General features: G+C 34.3%; 1 protein-coding gene across 1 annotated transcript in view; it reads right to left on the bottom strand.

Annotated features, from left to right (window-relative positions):
- Window positions 1-2,774: 2,774 nt before the first annotated feature.
- LOC105622798 (inhibitory POU protein) overlaps window positions 2,775-15,999 on the bottom strand; it is a 40,420-nt gene continuing 27,195 nt past the window's right edge. Inside the window, exons 3-4 of the mRNA XM_012204209.1 lie at window positions 8,853-9,041; window positions 2,775-3,539 (exon numbers count right to left, since the gene is read on the bottom strand). Coding sequence (XP_012059599.1) covers window positions 2,775-3,539; window positions 8,853-9,041 — 954 coding nt within the window. The remainder of the gene's footprint in view (window positions 3,540-8,852; window positions 9,042-15,999) is intronic.

Below are 15,999 nucleotides of genomic sequence, written 5' to 3'. Positions count from 1 at the left end.
TNTTCTTCTCTCTCTCTCTCTCTCTCTCTCTCTCTCTCTCTCTCTCTCTCTCTCTCTCTCCTCCCTCCCTCCTCCTCTCTCTCTTCTTCTTCTTCCTTCCTTTCCTTTCCTTTCCTTTCTTTACTTTCTTCTCTCTCTCTCTCTCTCTCTCTCTCTCTCTCTCTCTCTCTCTCTCACATTTATTCTTTTCTTTATCTTTTTCTAAATTTCAACTCCTTGATTCTGCCTTACATACGCAACATACATTCACTCGTTCACATGCACACTATCGTTCTCTTCACTGTTTACACTGCACTGAGCGTCTTCATTAGGATTAATATCACTTTTTCTTCGGCGCGACGTATCCGCGCGTCGTCTTTATAACAAATACGTACTTTATATTTTATGTTTCGAGTTGTACTTTTCAAGACGCGTTGGTAATCTTTGCTCTTCGCCGTTCACTTGTCATGACAAGCTCGTCCGTGAAAAACGAACGACGAAAAGACTCTCTCTCTCTTCCTTTTTCTCGCTTTTCAAACCCGTCGGGATCATCCTCCGACAATCGATTGTGCCTTCAATGATTATTGCTCAGTAAATTATTGCAATGGCGACCTAGTGATTTACGATTGTTTCCGATGTGTTTTTTTGCGATATAAATATTGTCGATTTGTGACTATGTAAAATATTACAAGCTCAAAAATGAAAAATTATTAAGATCGTAATTGCGTTAAGGATATAATTTATTGATGATCCATTCGAATCAACAGACAATATAATGATGTCGAAAATTTTAAATATCATTGTATTAGAGAAACTTACACAAATATTTAGTTTAGTTTGTCTATTTTATAAATTTTTTATGATAGAAATTATAAGAATTGAAAGAATTATGTTGGAAAGTTTTTCTTTAACATTTAGATATTCTTTGTGTATTATTTCGATTGTTTGATAAATAATTTCTGTTGCAATGTGATTTTATAAAATATGATAATATACACTTAAAGATCTTACGACCTTTTAATTTGTATGATTATAATTATGTATTCATAAAAAGTGATATTATAAACAAAATCTAATATTATAAACGAATCTTAATAAAAATTCGTTAAACTTTTTTACTTCTTAACAAAAAAAAATAAAATACTTCTTATTGTACATTTATTTTACATGGATTATAGGATTTCATATATTGGTTTTCAAGAAATATGATAGTGAAATCGGTGCCGAACAGCGATTTCAACCGCGAATGCCATACGACGAGGGGTCGAAGGGCAAATAGCATCGTAAACTGTTTTATCGCTATCGTTGGTAGTGTATTTCTTGATCTTGTAGTTCTTCAGATTGCAAGCTTGAAGGCTCTTTATTTCCGATGATCAGAAGAAAATATTAGTTGAAGCATTATAATAATAGAAATATTTGAATTGAATTAAATTTTTGTCTAATTATTCTCATAAAATCACAATACAAATCTACATTTTCTCTTTCTTTTTCTGCTTCGAATAATTCAAGATATTGTAATATTGAATGACTTTCTAACAAATCTTTATTTTTACATATTTTTTGAACTTAATATATAAGTTTTCTCTTGATGAAAAAAGAATTATCCATAAAATAAAATATCATATTAAGCTATAAAAGTTAATAATTGATTGCAAGAAAAAATTATACTTAAAATTTGCCCGCTAAATTAAAAAATATTGCACAGCGTATATTTTAGTTAAAAGAAAACTTTAACATGTATTGTGGGTTATGAGCAATATATAGTCTTAAAAAAAGATAACAAATATATCCTGTTCAGATGAAACGCACGAATCGGACGATATTTACGTAGTCCTATAATATTATTATCCAATACAAATCCATCGCTACAATGCTTACTGCTAATGTAAATGAAAATACGAAGAAAGCGTTTATATCCCCCTAGTGCAGAGTTTTCCATTTTCCAAAAAGCATACCGTTGAAAGCGTTATGCATTATTGCAGCGATCAGTGTTTTTTCTCGGCATTATCTGCATATCACTCGCATTCGTTTTTTCGAGCGAAATAAAGAGGCGCAATGTGCGTTTGAATTTGCTTATTTATTTCAACATTAGGATATAAGACATATCTTTAATATTTTCATTAAAGTAAAGTCAATTAGAGATTTGTTAATTAATAGATATAACAAGAAAAAAAGAAATGAGTCACTGTATATTAGAAATCATAGTATTGCAACAACTTCCATTGTGGATGAAAATGCGGCGATCAATTTGATGGACTGATTGCGATATAAATTTATATTTACTGTTATGATACCGCGATAATATCCATCGTGAGACATTCGTAAACGCGTCACCAGCGTTTTCATTGCATCGATTGTATAACGTCACGAGAGATAATCGTGTTAGCTGAAGAGGAGAGAGAATCGCGAACCGAAACGGGTCAAGAATAGCTCCCTGCAACCGGTGATTCCAGAATATGCGTTTTAAAGCATATTACACACGCGCAGTGATAACAAGCGACTCTTCAGCCTGTGACAGCTTCGTGTACCGATAGTATCGTCTGCCCGTAGTATCGAGCCATTCGTTTTAGTAACCGCGAAAGACTGCCGCAGATAGATATCCCGATGACGTTGATCCGACGACAATGATTTGGAATCTCCTCATCGATGATGACTACCAGCGGAGTCGGGGAAAGCCCGCCTTGACAGTTTTGGGCACTTCACGGCCAACCCTGAAACTCAGTCAGAGGTTCAGGTTTGGGCTCGAGACTAGGCAGCTGGTACGGTCAGTTTTGCTGTCACAAGCCACCCTCGGGTCAATGTTGAGCCGCGAACTTCATGCGCTTCTGCTTCTGCCGCTGATTGCAGAACCAGACTCGTACGACGTTCTTCTTCAAGTCGAGCTTTTCCGCGATCGCCGCGATCTTCTCACCGGACGGCCGCGGCTGTACCGCGAAATACGCCTCTAACGAGCGTTTCTCTGGCGCAGCGATGCTTGTACGCTTCCGTTTCTTTTCACCGGCTGGTAATACCGAAGGTGCGTCCGGGTCGCGTCGCTTATTCTTCGCCTGGGCCTCCGCCTCCTCCAGCCACGCCTGGAGGATCGGCTTCAGGGCGATCATGTTGTTGTGCGAGAGTGTGAGCGATTCGAAGCGACAGATCGTCGACTGCGAGAGAGCGCCAACACCTGGTAGCTTGAGATTGGCTAGCGCTTTGCCGACATCGGCTTGCGTAACGCCGAGTTTGATGCGCCGTTGTTTGAATCGCTCGGCGAAGGCCTCCAACTCGCGCGGATCGGTATCTGCGTCAGGATGTAGACCCGCCGCGGCTGCAGCCGCGGCCGCTGCAGCCATCGCCGGATGATGATGCGCCGGATGCGGCACGCTGCCGCCACCGCCGCCTAGGTTACTGTGATGATGATGATGACTCATCATACCGTTCATGCCGCCGTATACGGAGGGACCGTGGATGCCCGCATGATGCCCCGGTCCACCGCCCGTGCTTTCGGACATTGGTGTCAGTGTTGTCATCGAATTTGCTGGATCCAGCATGTCGAGACTCTCCATTCCTGGATGGCTCATCTGGAACATGCAAATTAAGAGTCTTTAATTCGAATACGTGTTTATTTTGTTAAGAACATTCTTTTACGTTCGACGTTCCCAAAATGTTTTTGGAGCATCTGTTGAAAGTTTTAGTTAGTTGACAACGTTAGTTAGTCGTACGAAATATATTGATGGTGACATCCTTTGATGAGATGATACAAAAGCTCGTATTCTGTCATGACAATCTTGTTCGTTTCAATCTTGTAGTAATTATATGTGTATAAGAATAGAATAAGATCTATATTAAAGAGCCTTATTATTTGGTATTTACTATTTTGTCTTTCCTTTTTGTCTTTTAGAAAACCTATGTTCATGTGATTGGTCTTAATTTTTTAAATTCTTCATATACAACGAGATTTTGTAACATACTTAAATATTTCAAAAGAGAGAGAGAGAGAGAGAGAGAGAGACTTCTCTTTTCTCTTTTATCAATATTCTTGGTTTATTCTTTAATATGTGTAATAATTACTAAATTGATAATTAACAATACACATCAATAAAAGAAAACATGTTTGTTAATCTGATCAACTTCAGCACAGTCGGATGCAACTTATATTAAAAATTAATTGCTATTTTTTTTTGTTAATTGCTCTTGATTTTTTCAGCGGATCTCGCTCTTTCTCTTTCTAAACCAGTATTATTTTTTGTAACTCGGTTGGAGCAACAAATTCGATAATAGAATAATTAATTAACAATTAAATAGCACTATAAAAAGACGTATTTATTTTTAATTTTTTACTATTTCTTATAGCTGTACTTTAATCTTAAGTTAGCACAACCATTATTTTCCAAATCCATTGGTCAAAAAATCGAAATTAAGAACAATTAATTAGAAAAAAAGAATAGCGGTTGGTTTTTATATGTGTGTAAGTCACATTTGATTATGTCAGAATTTAATAGACCTAAAGAAAACTTATAATTAATTTAAGATAATCGTTCATAATGAACGTTTTCTAGCAAGAAACATAGTGTAAGAATTATTTCATCCTCACTTAACATTAGAAAACAAGAATAAAATGATTTACTATGTATTACAGTGTTTTTTTTTCAGAGAAAAGTCCAATACCAATTAAGAATTAATAATATCTAAATTAAACACATATTGTGGAACAGAGATTAAAAACAATTCATTAAAACCATTTATTAAAAAAAATAAAATAAAATTAGTAGTAATAGCACTTTCTAATTATTAAAAAGTGATATTAATAATTAAATGTGTTAACATAAAGATATCTTGTATTGGAAAAATTCGAGATATTCGCTTCACGTATGCGTATTATTCAAGAAAATGTGTAATATAAAGTGAAATGTATAAATTCGGAGGTGTTTGAAAGGTCTGCTGAAAGGCCGGATGCGTATCGTATCGTCGAGTTTGCGGAAATGCGTTTTGATGAAGCACCATCGTGGTGTGGGAGAGATATGAATGAAGGGGATAAAAAGCAAAGTTAGGTCGAGTACGGTAGAGAGAGTAGGAAATATGTACAAGCTAACATATATAATTATGCTACACGTGCCGCGACCGTCGTCACGAATGCAAAACGCACCTCCAGCATAACTCTTTACAAATTATTTATGAACTTCTTTCATATTTTTCTTCTCTTACACTCTGCTGTTACATATAGCACGTGTTGTGGCATGCTGTTAACTCGTTTTCTTAAAGTCAATATCGGATATTCATCTGTTGAAACGAAACAGAAAACGCATTGCCACGAGTCAAATGCGATAAATCGCAAATTAAGGACGAATAAATGAGAAAGCTATTTTTTGAAATGGTGTTTTGTTTATTTGAAAAAAGTACAAAGAAAGTATCTTCTAATTTTTTGTTTCTTCCCTTTGAATTTGGCCTGTTTTTTTTTTTTATAGAAATGTTTCAATATACGCTTACTGTGATTTTTATTCAAGTCGATTGATTTTTTTTCAATTAACTTATTTTAATTGTTAATCTACTTTAGTACATAATTTATTTATTGCGTACTTAAGTATGTAAGGTACCACGCACACGCGTATGATCTTGTTTACACACATGAAATTGTCTAGTCTCACGAGAGTATACTGAATTAACTAGACGCCAACACAGCAACGGTTTTGACCGTGGGGACAGAACATGTAATTAGAATTAGTTCACACGTATATTTCAGAAATAAAATTGTTCTTCATGCACGTACAATAAACTTATTAGACAACAATTTACATCGCAAGTGATAGTGATTGTCGATATAGCATATATGTGTGAAATTGTTTAAGGATTTTATTGTAAAATAGCTTTTTATTTTCATAAATGGAAAGATATATTATATATGTATCAAAATCTATTTGTGTCAAATGCATAATGAGATGCGAATGAATTAGTTGTTGAACCCCCCCCTTAATTATGAGACATGTCTACATTTTAATTAGCTAATTTCTTTCGTATTATATATTCTTCTAATAAATTATTCTTAGCTTTGTACGTGTAAAACTGTATCGTGTTTGAGTAGCACGTAACACTAAATATAGCGCCAAAATCACTATAAAAATCGCTACTAAAAATATCCACGTCGTTCTCAATCCGGCCATTACCTCACGTACATACATAAACGCTTATACGACCTCGTCGAGGCTTATACACACATACACGTACACGCGTAGGCAACACGCGCATCATCTATTCTCATGAGAACGGCAGTATAGTGAGCTAACTGGATGGCACGGTTTCGGTCGGCGGTGGTGCCCTGGGATAGCGCAGTTACATCAGAAATGCAGGGGGGTTGCGCTGCATGGACGTTGGCGGGCAGCGTGGAAAAGGCAGAAGGTGGAAGCTGTCTGGAGCCGGTAGCAAATATACAAGCATACGGGGGGGAAGGGGTCAGGGGGCGAGGGAGGAGAGGGGATTTCGTTGGGGGGTTGTCGGGGGTGGACTTGCCCAGGGGCGTACGAGGTAGGGCCCGAGAGACCTGCGCAATATTTCATCATTACGCTGACACGATGGTAGGGTTAGCCGGCTCCTATGTTTTGCTCTTTCTCCTTGCTCTATTGCCCACCTCACCCCTAATTTTTCTTTCTTCCCTCCTTGTTCACCCCGTTGTATTCGCTTTCGATCCGCGCGCACATTCGGATCTCATGCGTTACGCATGTCGATTTGCTGTTTTTACATCGGTACGACGTTTGTTTTTGCCTTTTTGCTTTCTTGCCTACTGTACACGTATTTAAAATCTTTTTATTACTCATCAATTACTTTTATATATGTATCTTATGTAGGTACGCGTGTTCTTTTTTTTTCAATACGGTCAAAATACGGCGCATTTATTAAAACTCAATGCTTTCAAGCATAGTTGAATATCATATGAAGCTGAAATTGAATAGTTATAGGATTTGATTTATTCCATCGTTGAAATTAAAAATCATTTATATATTTTTTCGTTTTCAGTTCAAAAATCTATAAGAGATTAATCCGGTAATCAAAGTAATAGAAAAAAAATTTTTTGTAAACTATAGTATCATTAAGATTGACCGAAAATAGAATTTTATTTCTCTTAATTGCTTTATTCCCGTCGGTATATATAATTTGGAATTGTAATTGTTTATACATGTCTTTTTGAAAAACGACGAAAAACGAATCTCTCATTACTTGTGAAAGGTTATTGTGACGAATATTATCTTAGTGATTAAATTGAGAGGAATTCCTTGCACGGAATTCGAGATTTGAATTCGAATCTCGACTGAGGTAATATTTTTCGCAACAAATTATTTTAAGATATTTATTAGCATCAAATTGTTAATATCCTTTTAAGATATCTATCAGCATCAATATCAATATCATTAAATTGCTTGTCAATTTAATATATGATTACTATCTTAGTTCTGTTGCAAATTTTAAGACGGTAAAATATTTTGGCGCGTTTGCAAAATTGAATATGTATAGGCATATAAATGTCGCGACATATTTAAATACCAAAATCCCCTTTTTGATCGAAAATAGGATTATTTATCCTAATTGATTATTAAGATACTTTAATAAATGCCAAAATTATTATCAAAAAAGTCAGAAAATTGAATTTATGAAGCGGAATTGGTAGTAGAAAAATGGCGCAATAGAAATAACGATCAATTTAAAGTACAAAGTTGTACATAATTTAGATCTAACAAGTGGAGTCGAGGAAAAGGAGAGAAAGCGATTTATGACGATAAAATCACGTACGCAAATCCCACAGAAAGCCGACACGCGAGAAGTTGAACAAAACCCATATTGAACCCTCGCCGCAGACGCAGGTCCCGTGGACCCTTAGAATTCATTGCTCTCTATCTGGGGTTAAAGGGGGGAGGAGAGAAAGCATTACAAGCAGTCGTGACACGGAGATAATATACAAGCAACACGCCCCTACATTTAAGAACATCATTCCGGATCGATGCGCATTGGTTACCCGGCGTCGTTCTGCCATTGTGCTTCTATCATCAGCATCAGATTGCTCAAATTAGCATAAGGTACACGAGGCAACAAATTGAAATGCAATTCGCACGAAATCATATATGTATTATTGTGACCGTATCTAAACGGCGTAATCACGGCGCTGCGACTGCACTGCTGTTACACGATTATGAACGACGGTTGTAAATATAATACGGCTTATTAACCATTAAAACGCAGAAAATTAAAATCGTTGTCTGCATTGTTCGCGATATTAACAAATAAACTGCGTAAATTAAATTTTTCAATCTGCCAATTAAATATGAATTCAAAATTAATTGCCGCGCGTAATTAATTATTAGCAACGATTTTAACCGACCGTTGGATTCGTTGCATTTTATGGATGTATCATCCCCTCCCCCCCCCCCCCAGCTTGTATACGGGGGTTTACGAAATGGCAATAGCAGCCTTCAGCTTTTATCACGATAATTATCTTGCACGAATAATACTATTCTTTTTTTTATTATCAACAATTAAATCTCAGTACATAGTTATGATATCTAATGCAAGAATAAAAATAGAAATGCAAAATGGATAAACCATTTGATTTGATATTCGCAGCTAAATGTTGCGATATGCATATTCCATACAATATTTAAACAGCTTAGTTTGCGCGATTAATATTTTTCATTTTTTTCTTCACAAAAATATAAGATAGATTTTTTATTTTTAATAAAAAAGCTTTTTTTTCGATTTATAAAGAGAGAGTATCTATATAGTTTATTTATTGACACACCATTAAATAAGACAATACGTGTTCACTTTCTAACATTGTATTGTGGAATGTAATATGTACGATAGAATAAAATATATCAAAAATGCGGACTCACAAGGAGGTGTGATTGTACCTGATGATGTGGCCGGTTATTCGGGTGGGGGGTAGGCATATGTGCTCCGTGATGGTACACAGATACGGGATCGTGCTTCAGCGGCATCGGTGTCCCAGCGTTGTGCTTTCCCAAATCTGCTGCCAAAGCCTCCGCTCTTGAAAGTAAGCCATCTTGCAGACCACTATTCAAGCCACCGAATAAATCACCCTGAAACACAAAGTGTTACAATATATTACTTATTGCATTAAATATATTACTTATTGCATCAAGTAATGTTTTGACAATCAGATAACTTGACGTACTTGTTACATTGTGATCTAATTGCAACTTATACTTTCTAATTTTTATACTTCATGTATTTACAGTTACATGCCTTTTATAGTTTGAAGATTTTTTAAAAATAAATCACCCTGAAATACAAAATGTTACAATATGTTACTTATTGTATTAAAGCATTAAGTAATGTTTTGACAATCAGATAACTTGACATACTTGTTACATTGTGATCTAATTGCAACATTTTTTTTTAATTTCAGCGTAATTAATACCACATTAATTTTTTCACAATTTTAATTACTGATTGTTACTGCTATTTTTGTACTTAAGAGACCATCATCCAATATTATTAATAATACTTTTGACTTGTAAATAGAAGTTGGGATCATTAATTGAACAAGTATCTTAATGATAAATTAGGAGATCTTTTTCAGTTTTCATTTGTCAAATTTTATTTGAATATTTACATATAAAATTCATATGTGCACATATATGCACATATTTTTTTTGTTTGTTACTAATTTAGTATTTATTTATTCGCAGTTAATTACAAGCGTAAAGGAAAACAGATTAAATATCGTAATTTGCAAATGTAAATTGATTTACTTTATGAGGATAATGCAAATAATGATTAGTTATAGCCTATTTATTATATAAATTCTTGTTGAATTTTATCCATTTGACGTTATCTGGGCAACAATGAGCTTGTATATTGGACGGCAACATGGCTGTGCGATCGATAGCCTAAAAATAGTTTTGTTATCCGAGATGTTCGCGTATTGTAAGTTTTTTTAGGCTCAGACATAAATTTTCTATTATTTAAGTTGAATTTTTTTATTTTTCTAAAATATTCTATTATTTTATTATATAAATTTAATTTTATTTCGAAGTGGACAACTAAACAAAATTTTTTTTGTTAATGGACATATCTATTAATTTTGATATAAGCAAATATATGGATAGGTATATTGTAAATACTGCAAAAAGATATTTATTATCTAAAAACATTTTCTTATTCATTTCTTATTCCTTAGATTTTTAATTATAACTTAAGATAATTATAATTTGGGATAGCGCAATGGATACATGTATGTAAAATTTTGAAAAAATTATTTTAAACGATAGAAAACTAGTAGAAATTTCTAATGTAGGATGAATTGGATGATATTGCATTAAACTTTATATTGGAACGTTAAATTATTTTTTCTCGAAAGCGAGTTTATTTGAACAACAGTCATAATAACTTGTGAATGTAGACTTATAAAAGAATACAAGTTTTATCGAAACATCTCGTCATTTGAATAATGAATATATTGTCATAAGAAAAAAATATCTCTGACGGTAAGGGAACGTTTCTGATTCGTGTTTATACCTTTCTAATGCTTAATGTAAATAGAATAGTACTCCTACAATTTGGTTATCTATTATGAAATTATCCTATACATGACAAAAAAAAATAACAAGAAGTACGCGGAATAATCTAGTCTTGTAAATCTAAAAACAATTTTTATAGTTAATATTCGATATTCGATGCTAAAGATGTATGTGTATATATATATATATATATATATAAAATATTTTTGTGTATATAATATTTTCAGTGTAATAGAAACAACAGATATGTGTAATTGAAAAAACGACGATATTTGCACGGATTAATGGCATTAGATTACAATCCCCCCGAGCCTGATAACGTCATTGTATTAGCGCATATACACATGCCCTATGATGTTCGGTAATCAAATTCATCCGTTACACTGGAATCGATCCGAAGGATAGATACTTGACCGAGTCTCCCTCGGGACGGTGGACAGAATATATCCGTCAGTATCGCGCAGCAGTGGTGAAACTGGACGAGCCGGGGGGAGGATCATCCCGATTCCCTTTCGCGTGTTTGGAGATCCAGTCCCCTTCGGTGGAGTCAACATTTAATGGTAACGAAAATAGCTTAAACTACGCTACGGCGAAATTTATGAGCAGCGCAGAACGGAGTAACAAGGGGGAGTGGGTGTGATTTCATTTCATGGCGCGTTATGTGCTAAGAGGGTTGGACCAAAATTCCCTTTTTGTAACTTGCCGATTTTTTAAAGAATTTTATGAATGCGTATCCTATATACGTACACATACATATACGTATTCTATATTAATTTTTCGGACATCAATGTTTCTCAGGTATACATATACAGGGTGGGCCATCTAGCGTTTGGAATTTCAACTACCGGTTATTTTGAGTTTGAAAGGCGTAATAACATTTATGATGTATCAGAAATTTAGTTTTTTGTTTGACATTTACGAAATGGGTCGCTATACGCTTGAACAAAATTGGGAAATATTGAAAACTTATTTCCAAAGTGGTGAGTCTTCAACCCAAACTGTAAGAAATTTACGTGGAAAATTTGGTAGAAAAGAAATGCCTTCAACGCAGTTTGTGGATCAATTTGTGAAGCGAATTCGGCAAACTGGATCCTTATTGGATAAAGGAACTCGTTCACATGCTCGTCCAGTAAGGTCCGAAAACATTGCTGCTGTTGCTCAGAGTGTACTTGAACAACATTAAGTCGCCATCGTTCTCAAAACTTGAACATTTCATGCACTTCTTTGAGAAGAATTTTGAATAAAGACCTCGGTAAATGGCAATGTACTACCTTTCCAATGAAGCCATAAACTTTGAAAAATATTCATGCCTTTTTTTTTAGAGCCAAATTAAATTCCAAATTTTAAATGGCCCATCCTGTACTATGTAATTTTTTAATCTTTAACATATATAATATGTAATTTTTTAAAATTTTTTATTGAGTTATATCTTATTTTCTTTTTTCTGTTATTGCCTTTGAAAAAAAAAAGAGAACTCATAACAGTTTTATTTATTTATAACAAAATATTCCAAACTTCCTCGGTAAGACATGAATTTCTGATGTAAAATTATACTGATGTAAACTAATTAAAATTTATGTAACTTGATATCGATTACTATGTTATGTCGACTTTATAGTTGCAATTTGTTTCTATCTACTCTTTGTTATTGATTAAAGTAACTTTTTTAGGGGAATATCTTAATGAAAGCTGTACATTGCATTCATAGCCTCATATCACTTAGACTTGTCTGTACACCGAGGTGAGATCGATATTATATGGGACATTCTGCATCAACTACATCTGTCACTTGCGACATGTTACTAGGTTCGATCTACGTTCAAAGAATATCGCAGTTATAAGTTGTACATAACTTATAACATGCCTTTGAAGCCATTTCAATACGAAGATATTTTTCAAATCTATGTTTAAACAAAATTTGCAGTTTCGCTAATATACGAAATATCATCCAATATATGAAATGTTGGCATTACTAAACGTTATCTCAATGATTTTGCGTGTAAAACGAATCAATATAATTTAAACTATTACTAACCTTTTCTTTCTTCTATTAGTTTTTATTTCTTCTATAAGTAATAATATTAATTAATAATTACTGATTTTCTCTATTTGTGTGAAGATTCGTGTGCTTCGTGTAACTTGTTATTTGACATTACTGCGTGAATCGTTAATCGTATAAACAAACTACTTTTCAAATATAAACAAATTGAATGAGTTTGCTGAATTCTACAATATATACTGCATATAATTTATTATTATGAACATAAAAATTGTTAATTTAACATGCAGAACAATTTTAAATATCCTTTTCAGTGACAAAATATTGAATGTTTAACAATATTTATGTAGAAATCTTCATAGCTACAGTTTCTATAATCTCTTAAAAGAAAGCATTACGTTGAAATACAAACAAATTTCAGTATTTATCGAATAATTAATTAGCGATAGAATACGTATCTAACGATCTATATGATCACAATTAATAAACAAGATTATTATTTTTATGTTGTATATCCACAGAAAATAATTAGACAAATTTTTCAAAATTTTTTTTTTTTGACATGTTACAATTTTCTCAGAAATTGTTTTATGTTGCAATATAAATTTCTCAAAATACGACACGACAAAAATAATTTCAAATGACTTGGGTTTGAATATTTACATATACATTCTGAAATTATGATTAACGTTGTTACATAAGATATATATTCTACTATTTAATATCATATACCTTTTACATGAAGTAACGGTATTTCTTTAAAAGTTTTATTATTCTCTTCATCAACTCTTTATTATCCGTAATCCGCCAAGCCTACTACCCCCTGTCCAGATTAATCCGTAAGAGTTATCAAAATATCGTTAGCTTGGACGGCGGGTAAAACTAAAAGTGATTCACTGCCCACTTATTTCATTACGACCTGTAATGTCCGCATTGCCCGATCAATGTTTCATGCGGAAACCACTGGCGTGTTCTAGCGCTTCGATTATTTATGAACTCCTCGTGTCTTCGTCGAGTACGGCGTACCTACGACTGTCTCTAGGTTGCTGAACTGCCGTCACTCTTTTTAATTCCGAAATTTCCCTCTCGCTATCTTATCATTTGTTGTATTCTCTATAACGAAATGCGAAGCTGCATCTCGCCAGAATTGACAATCAAAATATACTACTAAAGAGGAAAATACAAAATGAAAAATATAGAATATATGTCTTGTTTGTCACACAGATATGTATACATAAATTATTTGAATTGTAAAACAAAATAAAGAAAACGAAAACTTTTAATGGAAGCAGTTGTTGTAATTAAATATTTTCTCTACGCATTTTGTCTAATTTATCAAATTATTTTTCCTGTTTAATTTTTTTCATAAATTGAGCTTCACGCGATGATGAAAAATTTGCTGAAAACTGAAATGTAATTTCTAAAGAATGAAGAAAAGCGTCACGTTTACGAATAAAATTACTTGCTGTGAGCAAGTACAATTAAAATATTTGTTCTTAGAAGCATTAGAGTGAGACGTAATACTTTTCCGTAGGAAGTTGTATCCATAATGACAACGTTTTTCACGCGGACATGTTGCTTAATCGAAGCATTAGCAGAGCAATAAATTACGATTCGCGACTAAGGGGCAAAGCGCGATGGACCCTCCTTTAACGTAACACTTAAACAGTTACTCGATCTTCATACGTGCACACATACATGTGTATACACACGTCTGCAATAGTCGAAATTACCAAAGTTGGGAAGAAGATTCTAAAGTTTCTCTCACACTTACTGCTTTTTTTTATTTGTACAACGAATCAGATTTTTTTCATATTCACATACCGTCATCTGAATTAATCAAACTTAGTTTAAATGCCGAGTCTTTATTTAGCATGCATGCATTAATTAACGAACTAAATATTATCATATACTATTATAGTGCTGATTATCGCAAGCATAAAAAAATTAATCTTTCTCCTCGCTGTCATTTTTTTCTCTTGTATAATATCTACTTAATGTGTTTAAAAAGATTTATAAAATTACGCGCATTGTTAACATAATATAAAACATTTGTATGTTGTGGACGAAGCTTAATAGTGCCAGCAAGAATACAGATTGCTCTTATTAGCTATATAGTTAACACTTCCTACTGTTGTTTAGCAAAGTTTCTTCCCCTTTGCGCGATTCTCTGCGAACGTCGTCGCGGTTAATAGAGTCATTTTTCGATGCGGCCGACCCTTGCGGTCGAGATACGTCTTCTAGAAGTAAGGTATTATGAGGATTAGGCAATTACAATTGAATTATCAGACCCTGCAAGCCCTCCGCATAATTTATTTCATCGTCCGACGGTGGGTCTGATTAAGTGGCTAACATATAACTGATAACAAGATTATATAATCATAGCGCAGAATCAAGGAGTGGTTTGAAATTAGAATTTAGAAAGACGATCCGAAAAAAGACATTATAAAATAAGTAATGTTTCTTAATTTTTCATCATGTTTTCTCGAGAATGTTAATAATGCTCGTTTGGCTGATTATTTTCAAGATATTTATTAGAACATTAATAATATTTTTTTATATTATCAATTATTCTAAAAAAAACGTAAAATTATCGCATACAAATTACAGCATATATAAGTAGAGTACGTCTTTTTTTTCCTGAGGAATCCATGGTGTAAAGGCATTAGCAAAATAAGTCGATTATATATAATTGCGGATATTCTGTATAATTCAGATACGCGTAATCGTTTCTCTATCAAGGCATGTTATTCCTTGGAAAATCGTATTTTAACATAACAGAAAACCAATTCTCTTAATCCATTTTATCCGGGAATGCAAAATTAGATGTGCCCTGGACACATCAATATGGTATATAAACCTTCGAACGTGTGCACAAAATCAATTAGCGATTAAAGCTCAGTCGTGTCTGAGCCAAGTGGTTAGTCAGAGAACTGTCCGCGAGATTCGATCGATAAATGCCGCCAAGTAGCGCATCCGTCGCGTCAATAAGATACGAATAGCACGGCGCATCAATACTAATTGTAAGAGAAGCGCATTAGTAGCCTGGCGAGTGAAAAAAATAAAATAAAATCTCATCACGCGGCGTGCGATTCAATTACGTATCATCCGTATACGAAATTGATTAGCGATCAACTCGCGGTTACTACGAGTCCGAATGCGGAGTGCGGAGAGCGCGCCACGGACTCGTCGGCTATCGGATATCGCAAATTGGGACAATTACGTTATTTCCGTCCGATAACCTACATCACGGAGTAGTCTGACGCATGAATAAGTAAATTCTTCCAGAAAATCTGACGTCTGACACGAAAACGGGGAGACTGTTCAAATTATCACTTGCATGGCGGAGTACCTACTGTCTAGAGTAAAGAACATTATTCGTGGGCTTCTCGCGCTGTGGGTCCATCAAATTCAGTTTCATTCGTAGCGCAGACGCGACTCGACCCCGCGGCCGCCGTCGCCTCCACCGCCTTCTCCACTGCCTCCGCCACCGCCGCCGCCGCCGCCGCCGCCGTC

The sequence above is a fragment of the Atta cephalotes genome, assembly GCF_000143395.1.
Source record: "Atta cephalotes unplaced genomic scaffold scaffold00048, whole genome shotgun sequence".
NCBI classification, from domain to species: domain Eukaryota; kingdom Metazoa; phylum Arthropoda; class Insecta; order Hymenoptera; family Formicidae; genus Atta; species Atta cephalotes.
This window is presented reverse-complemented; position numbering and strand designations above follow the sequence as displayed.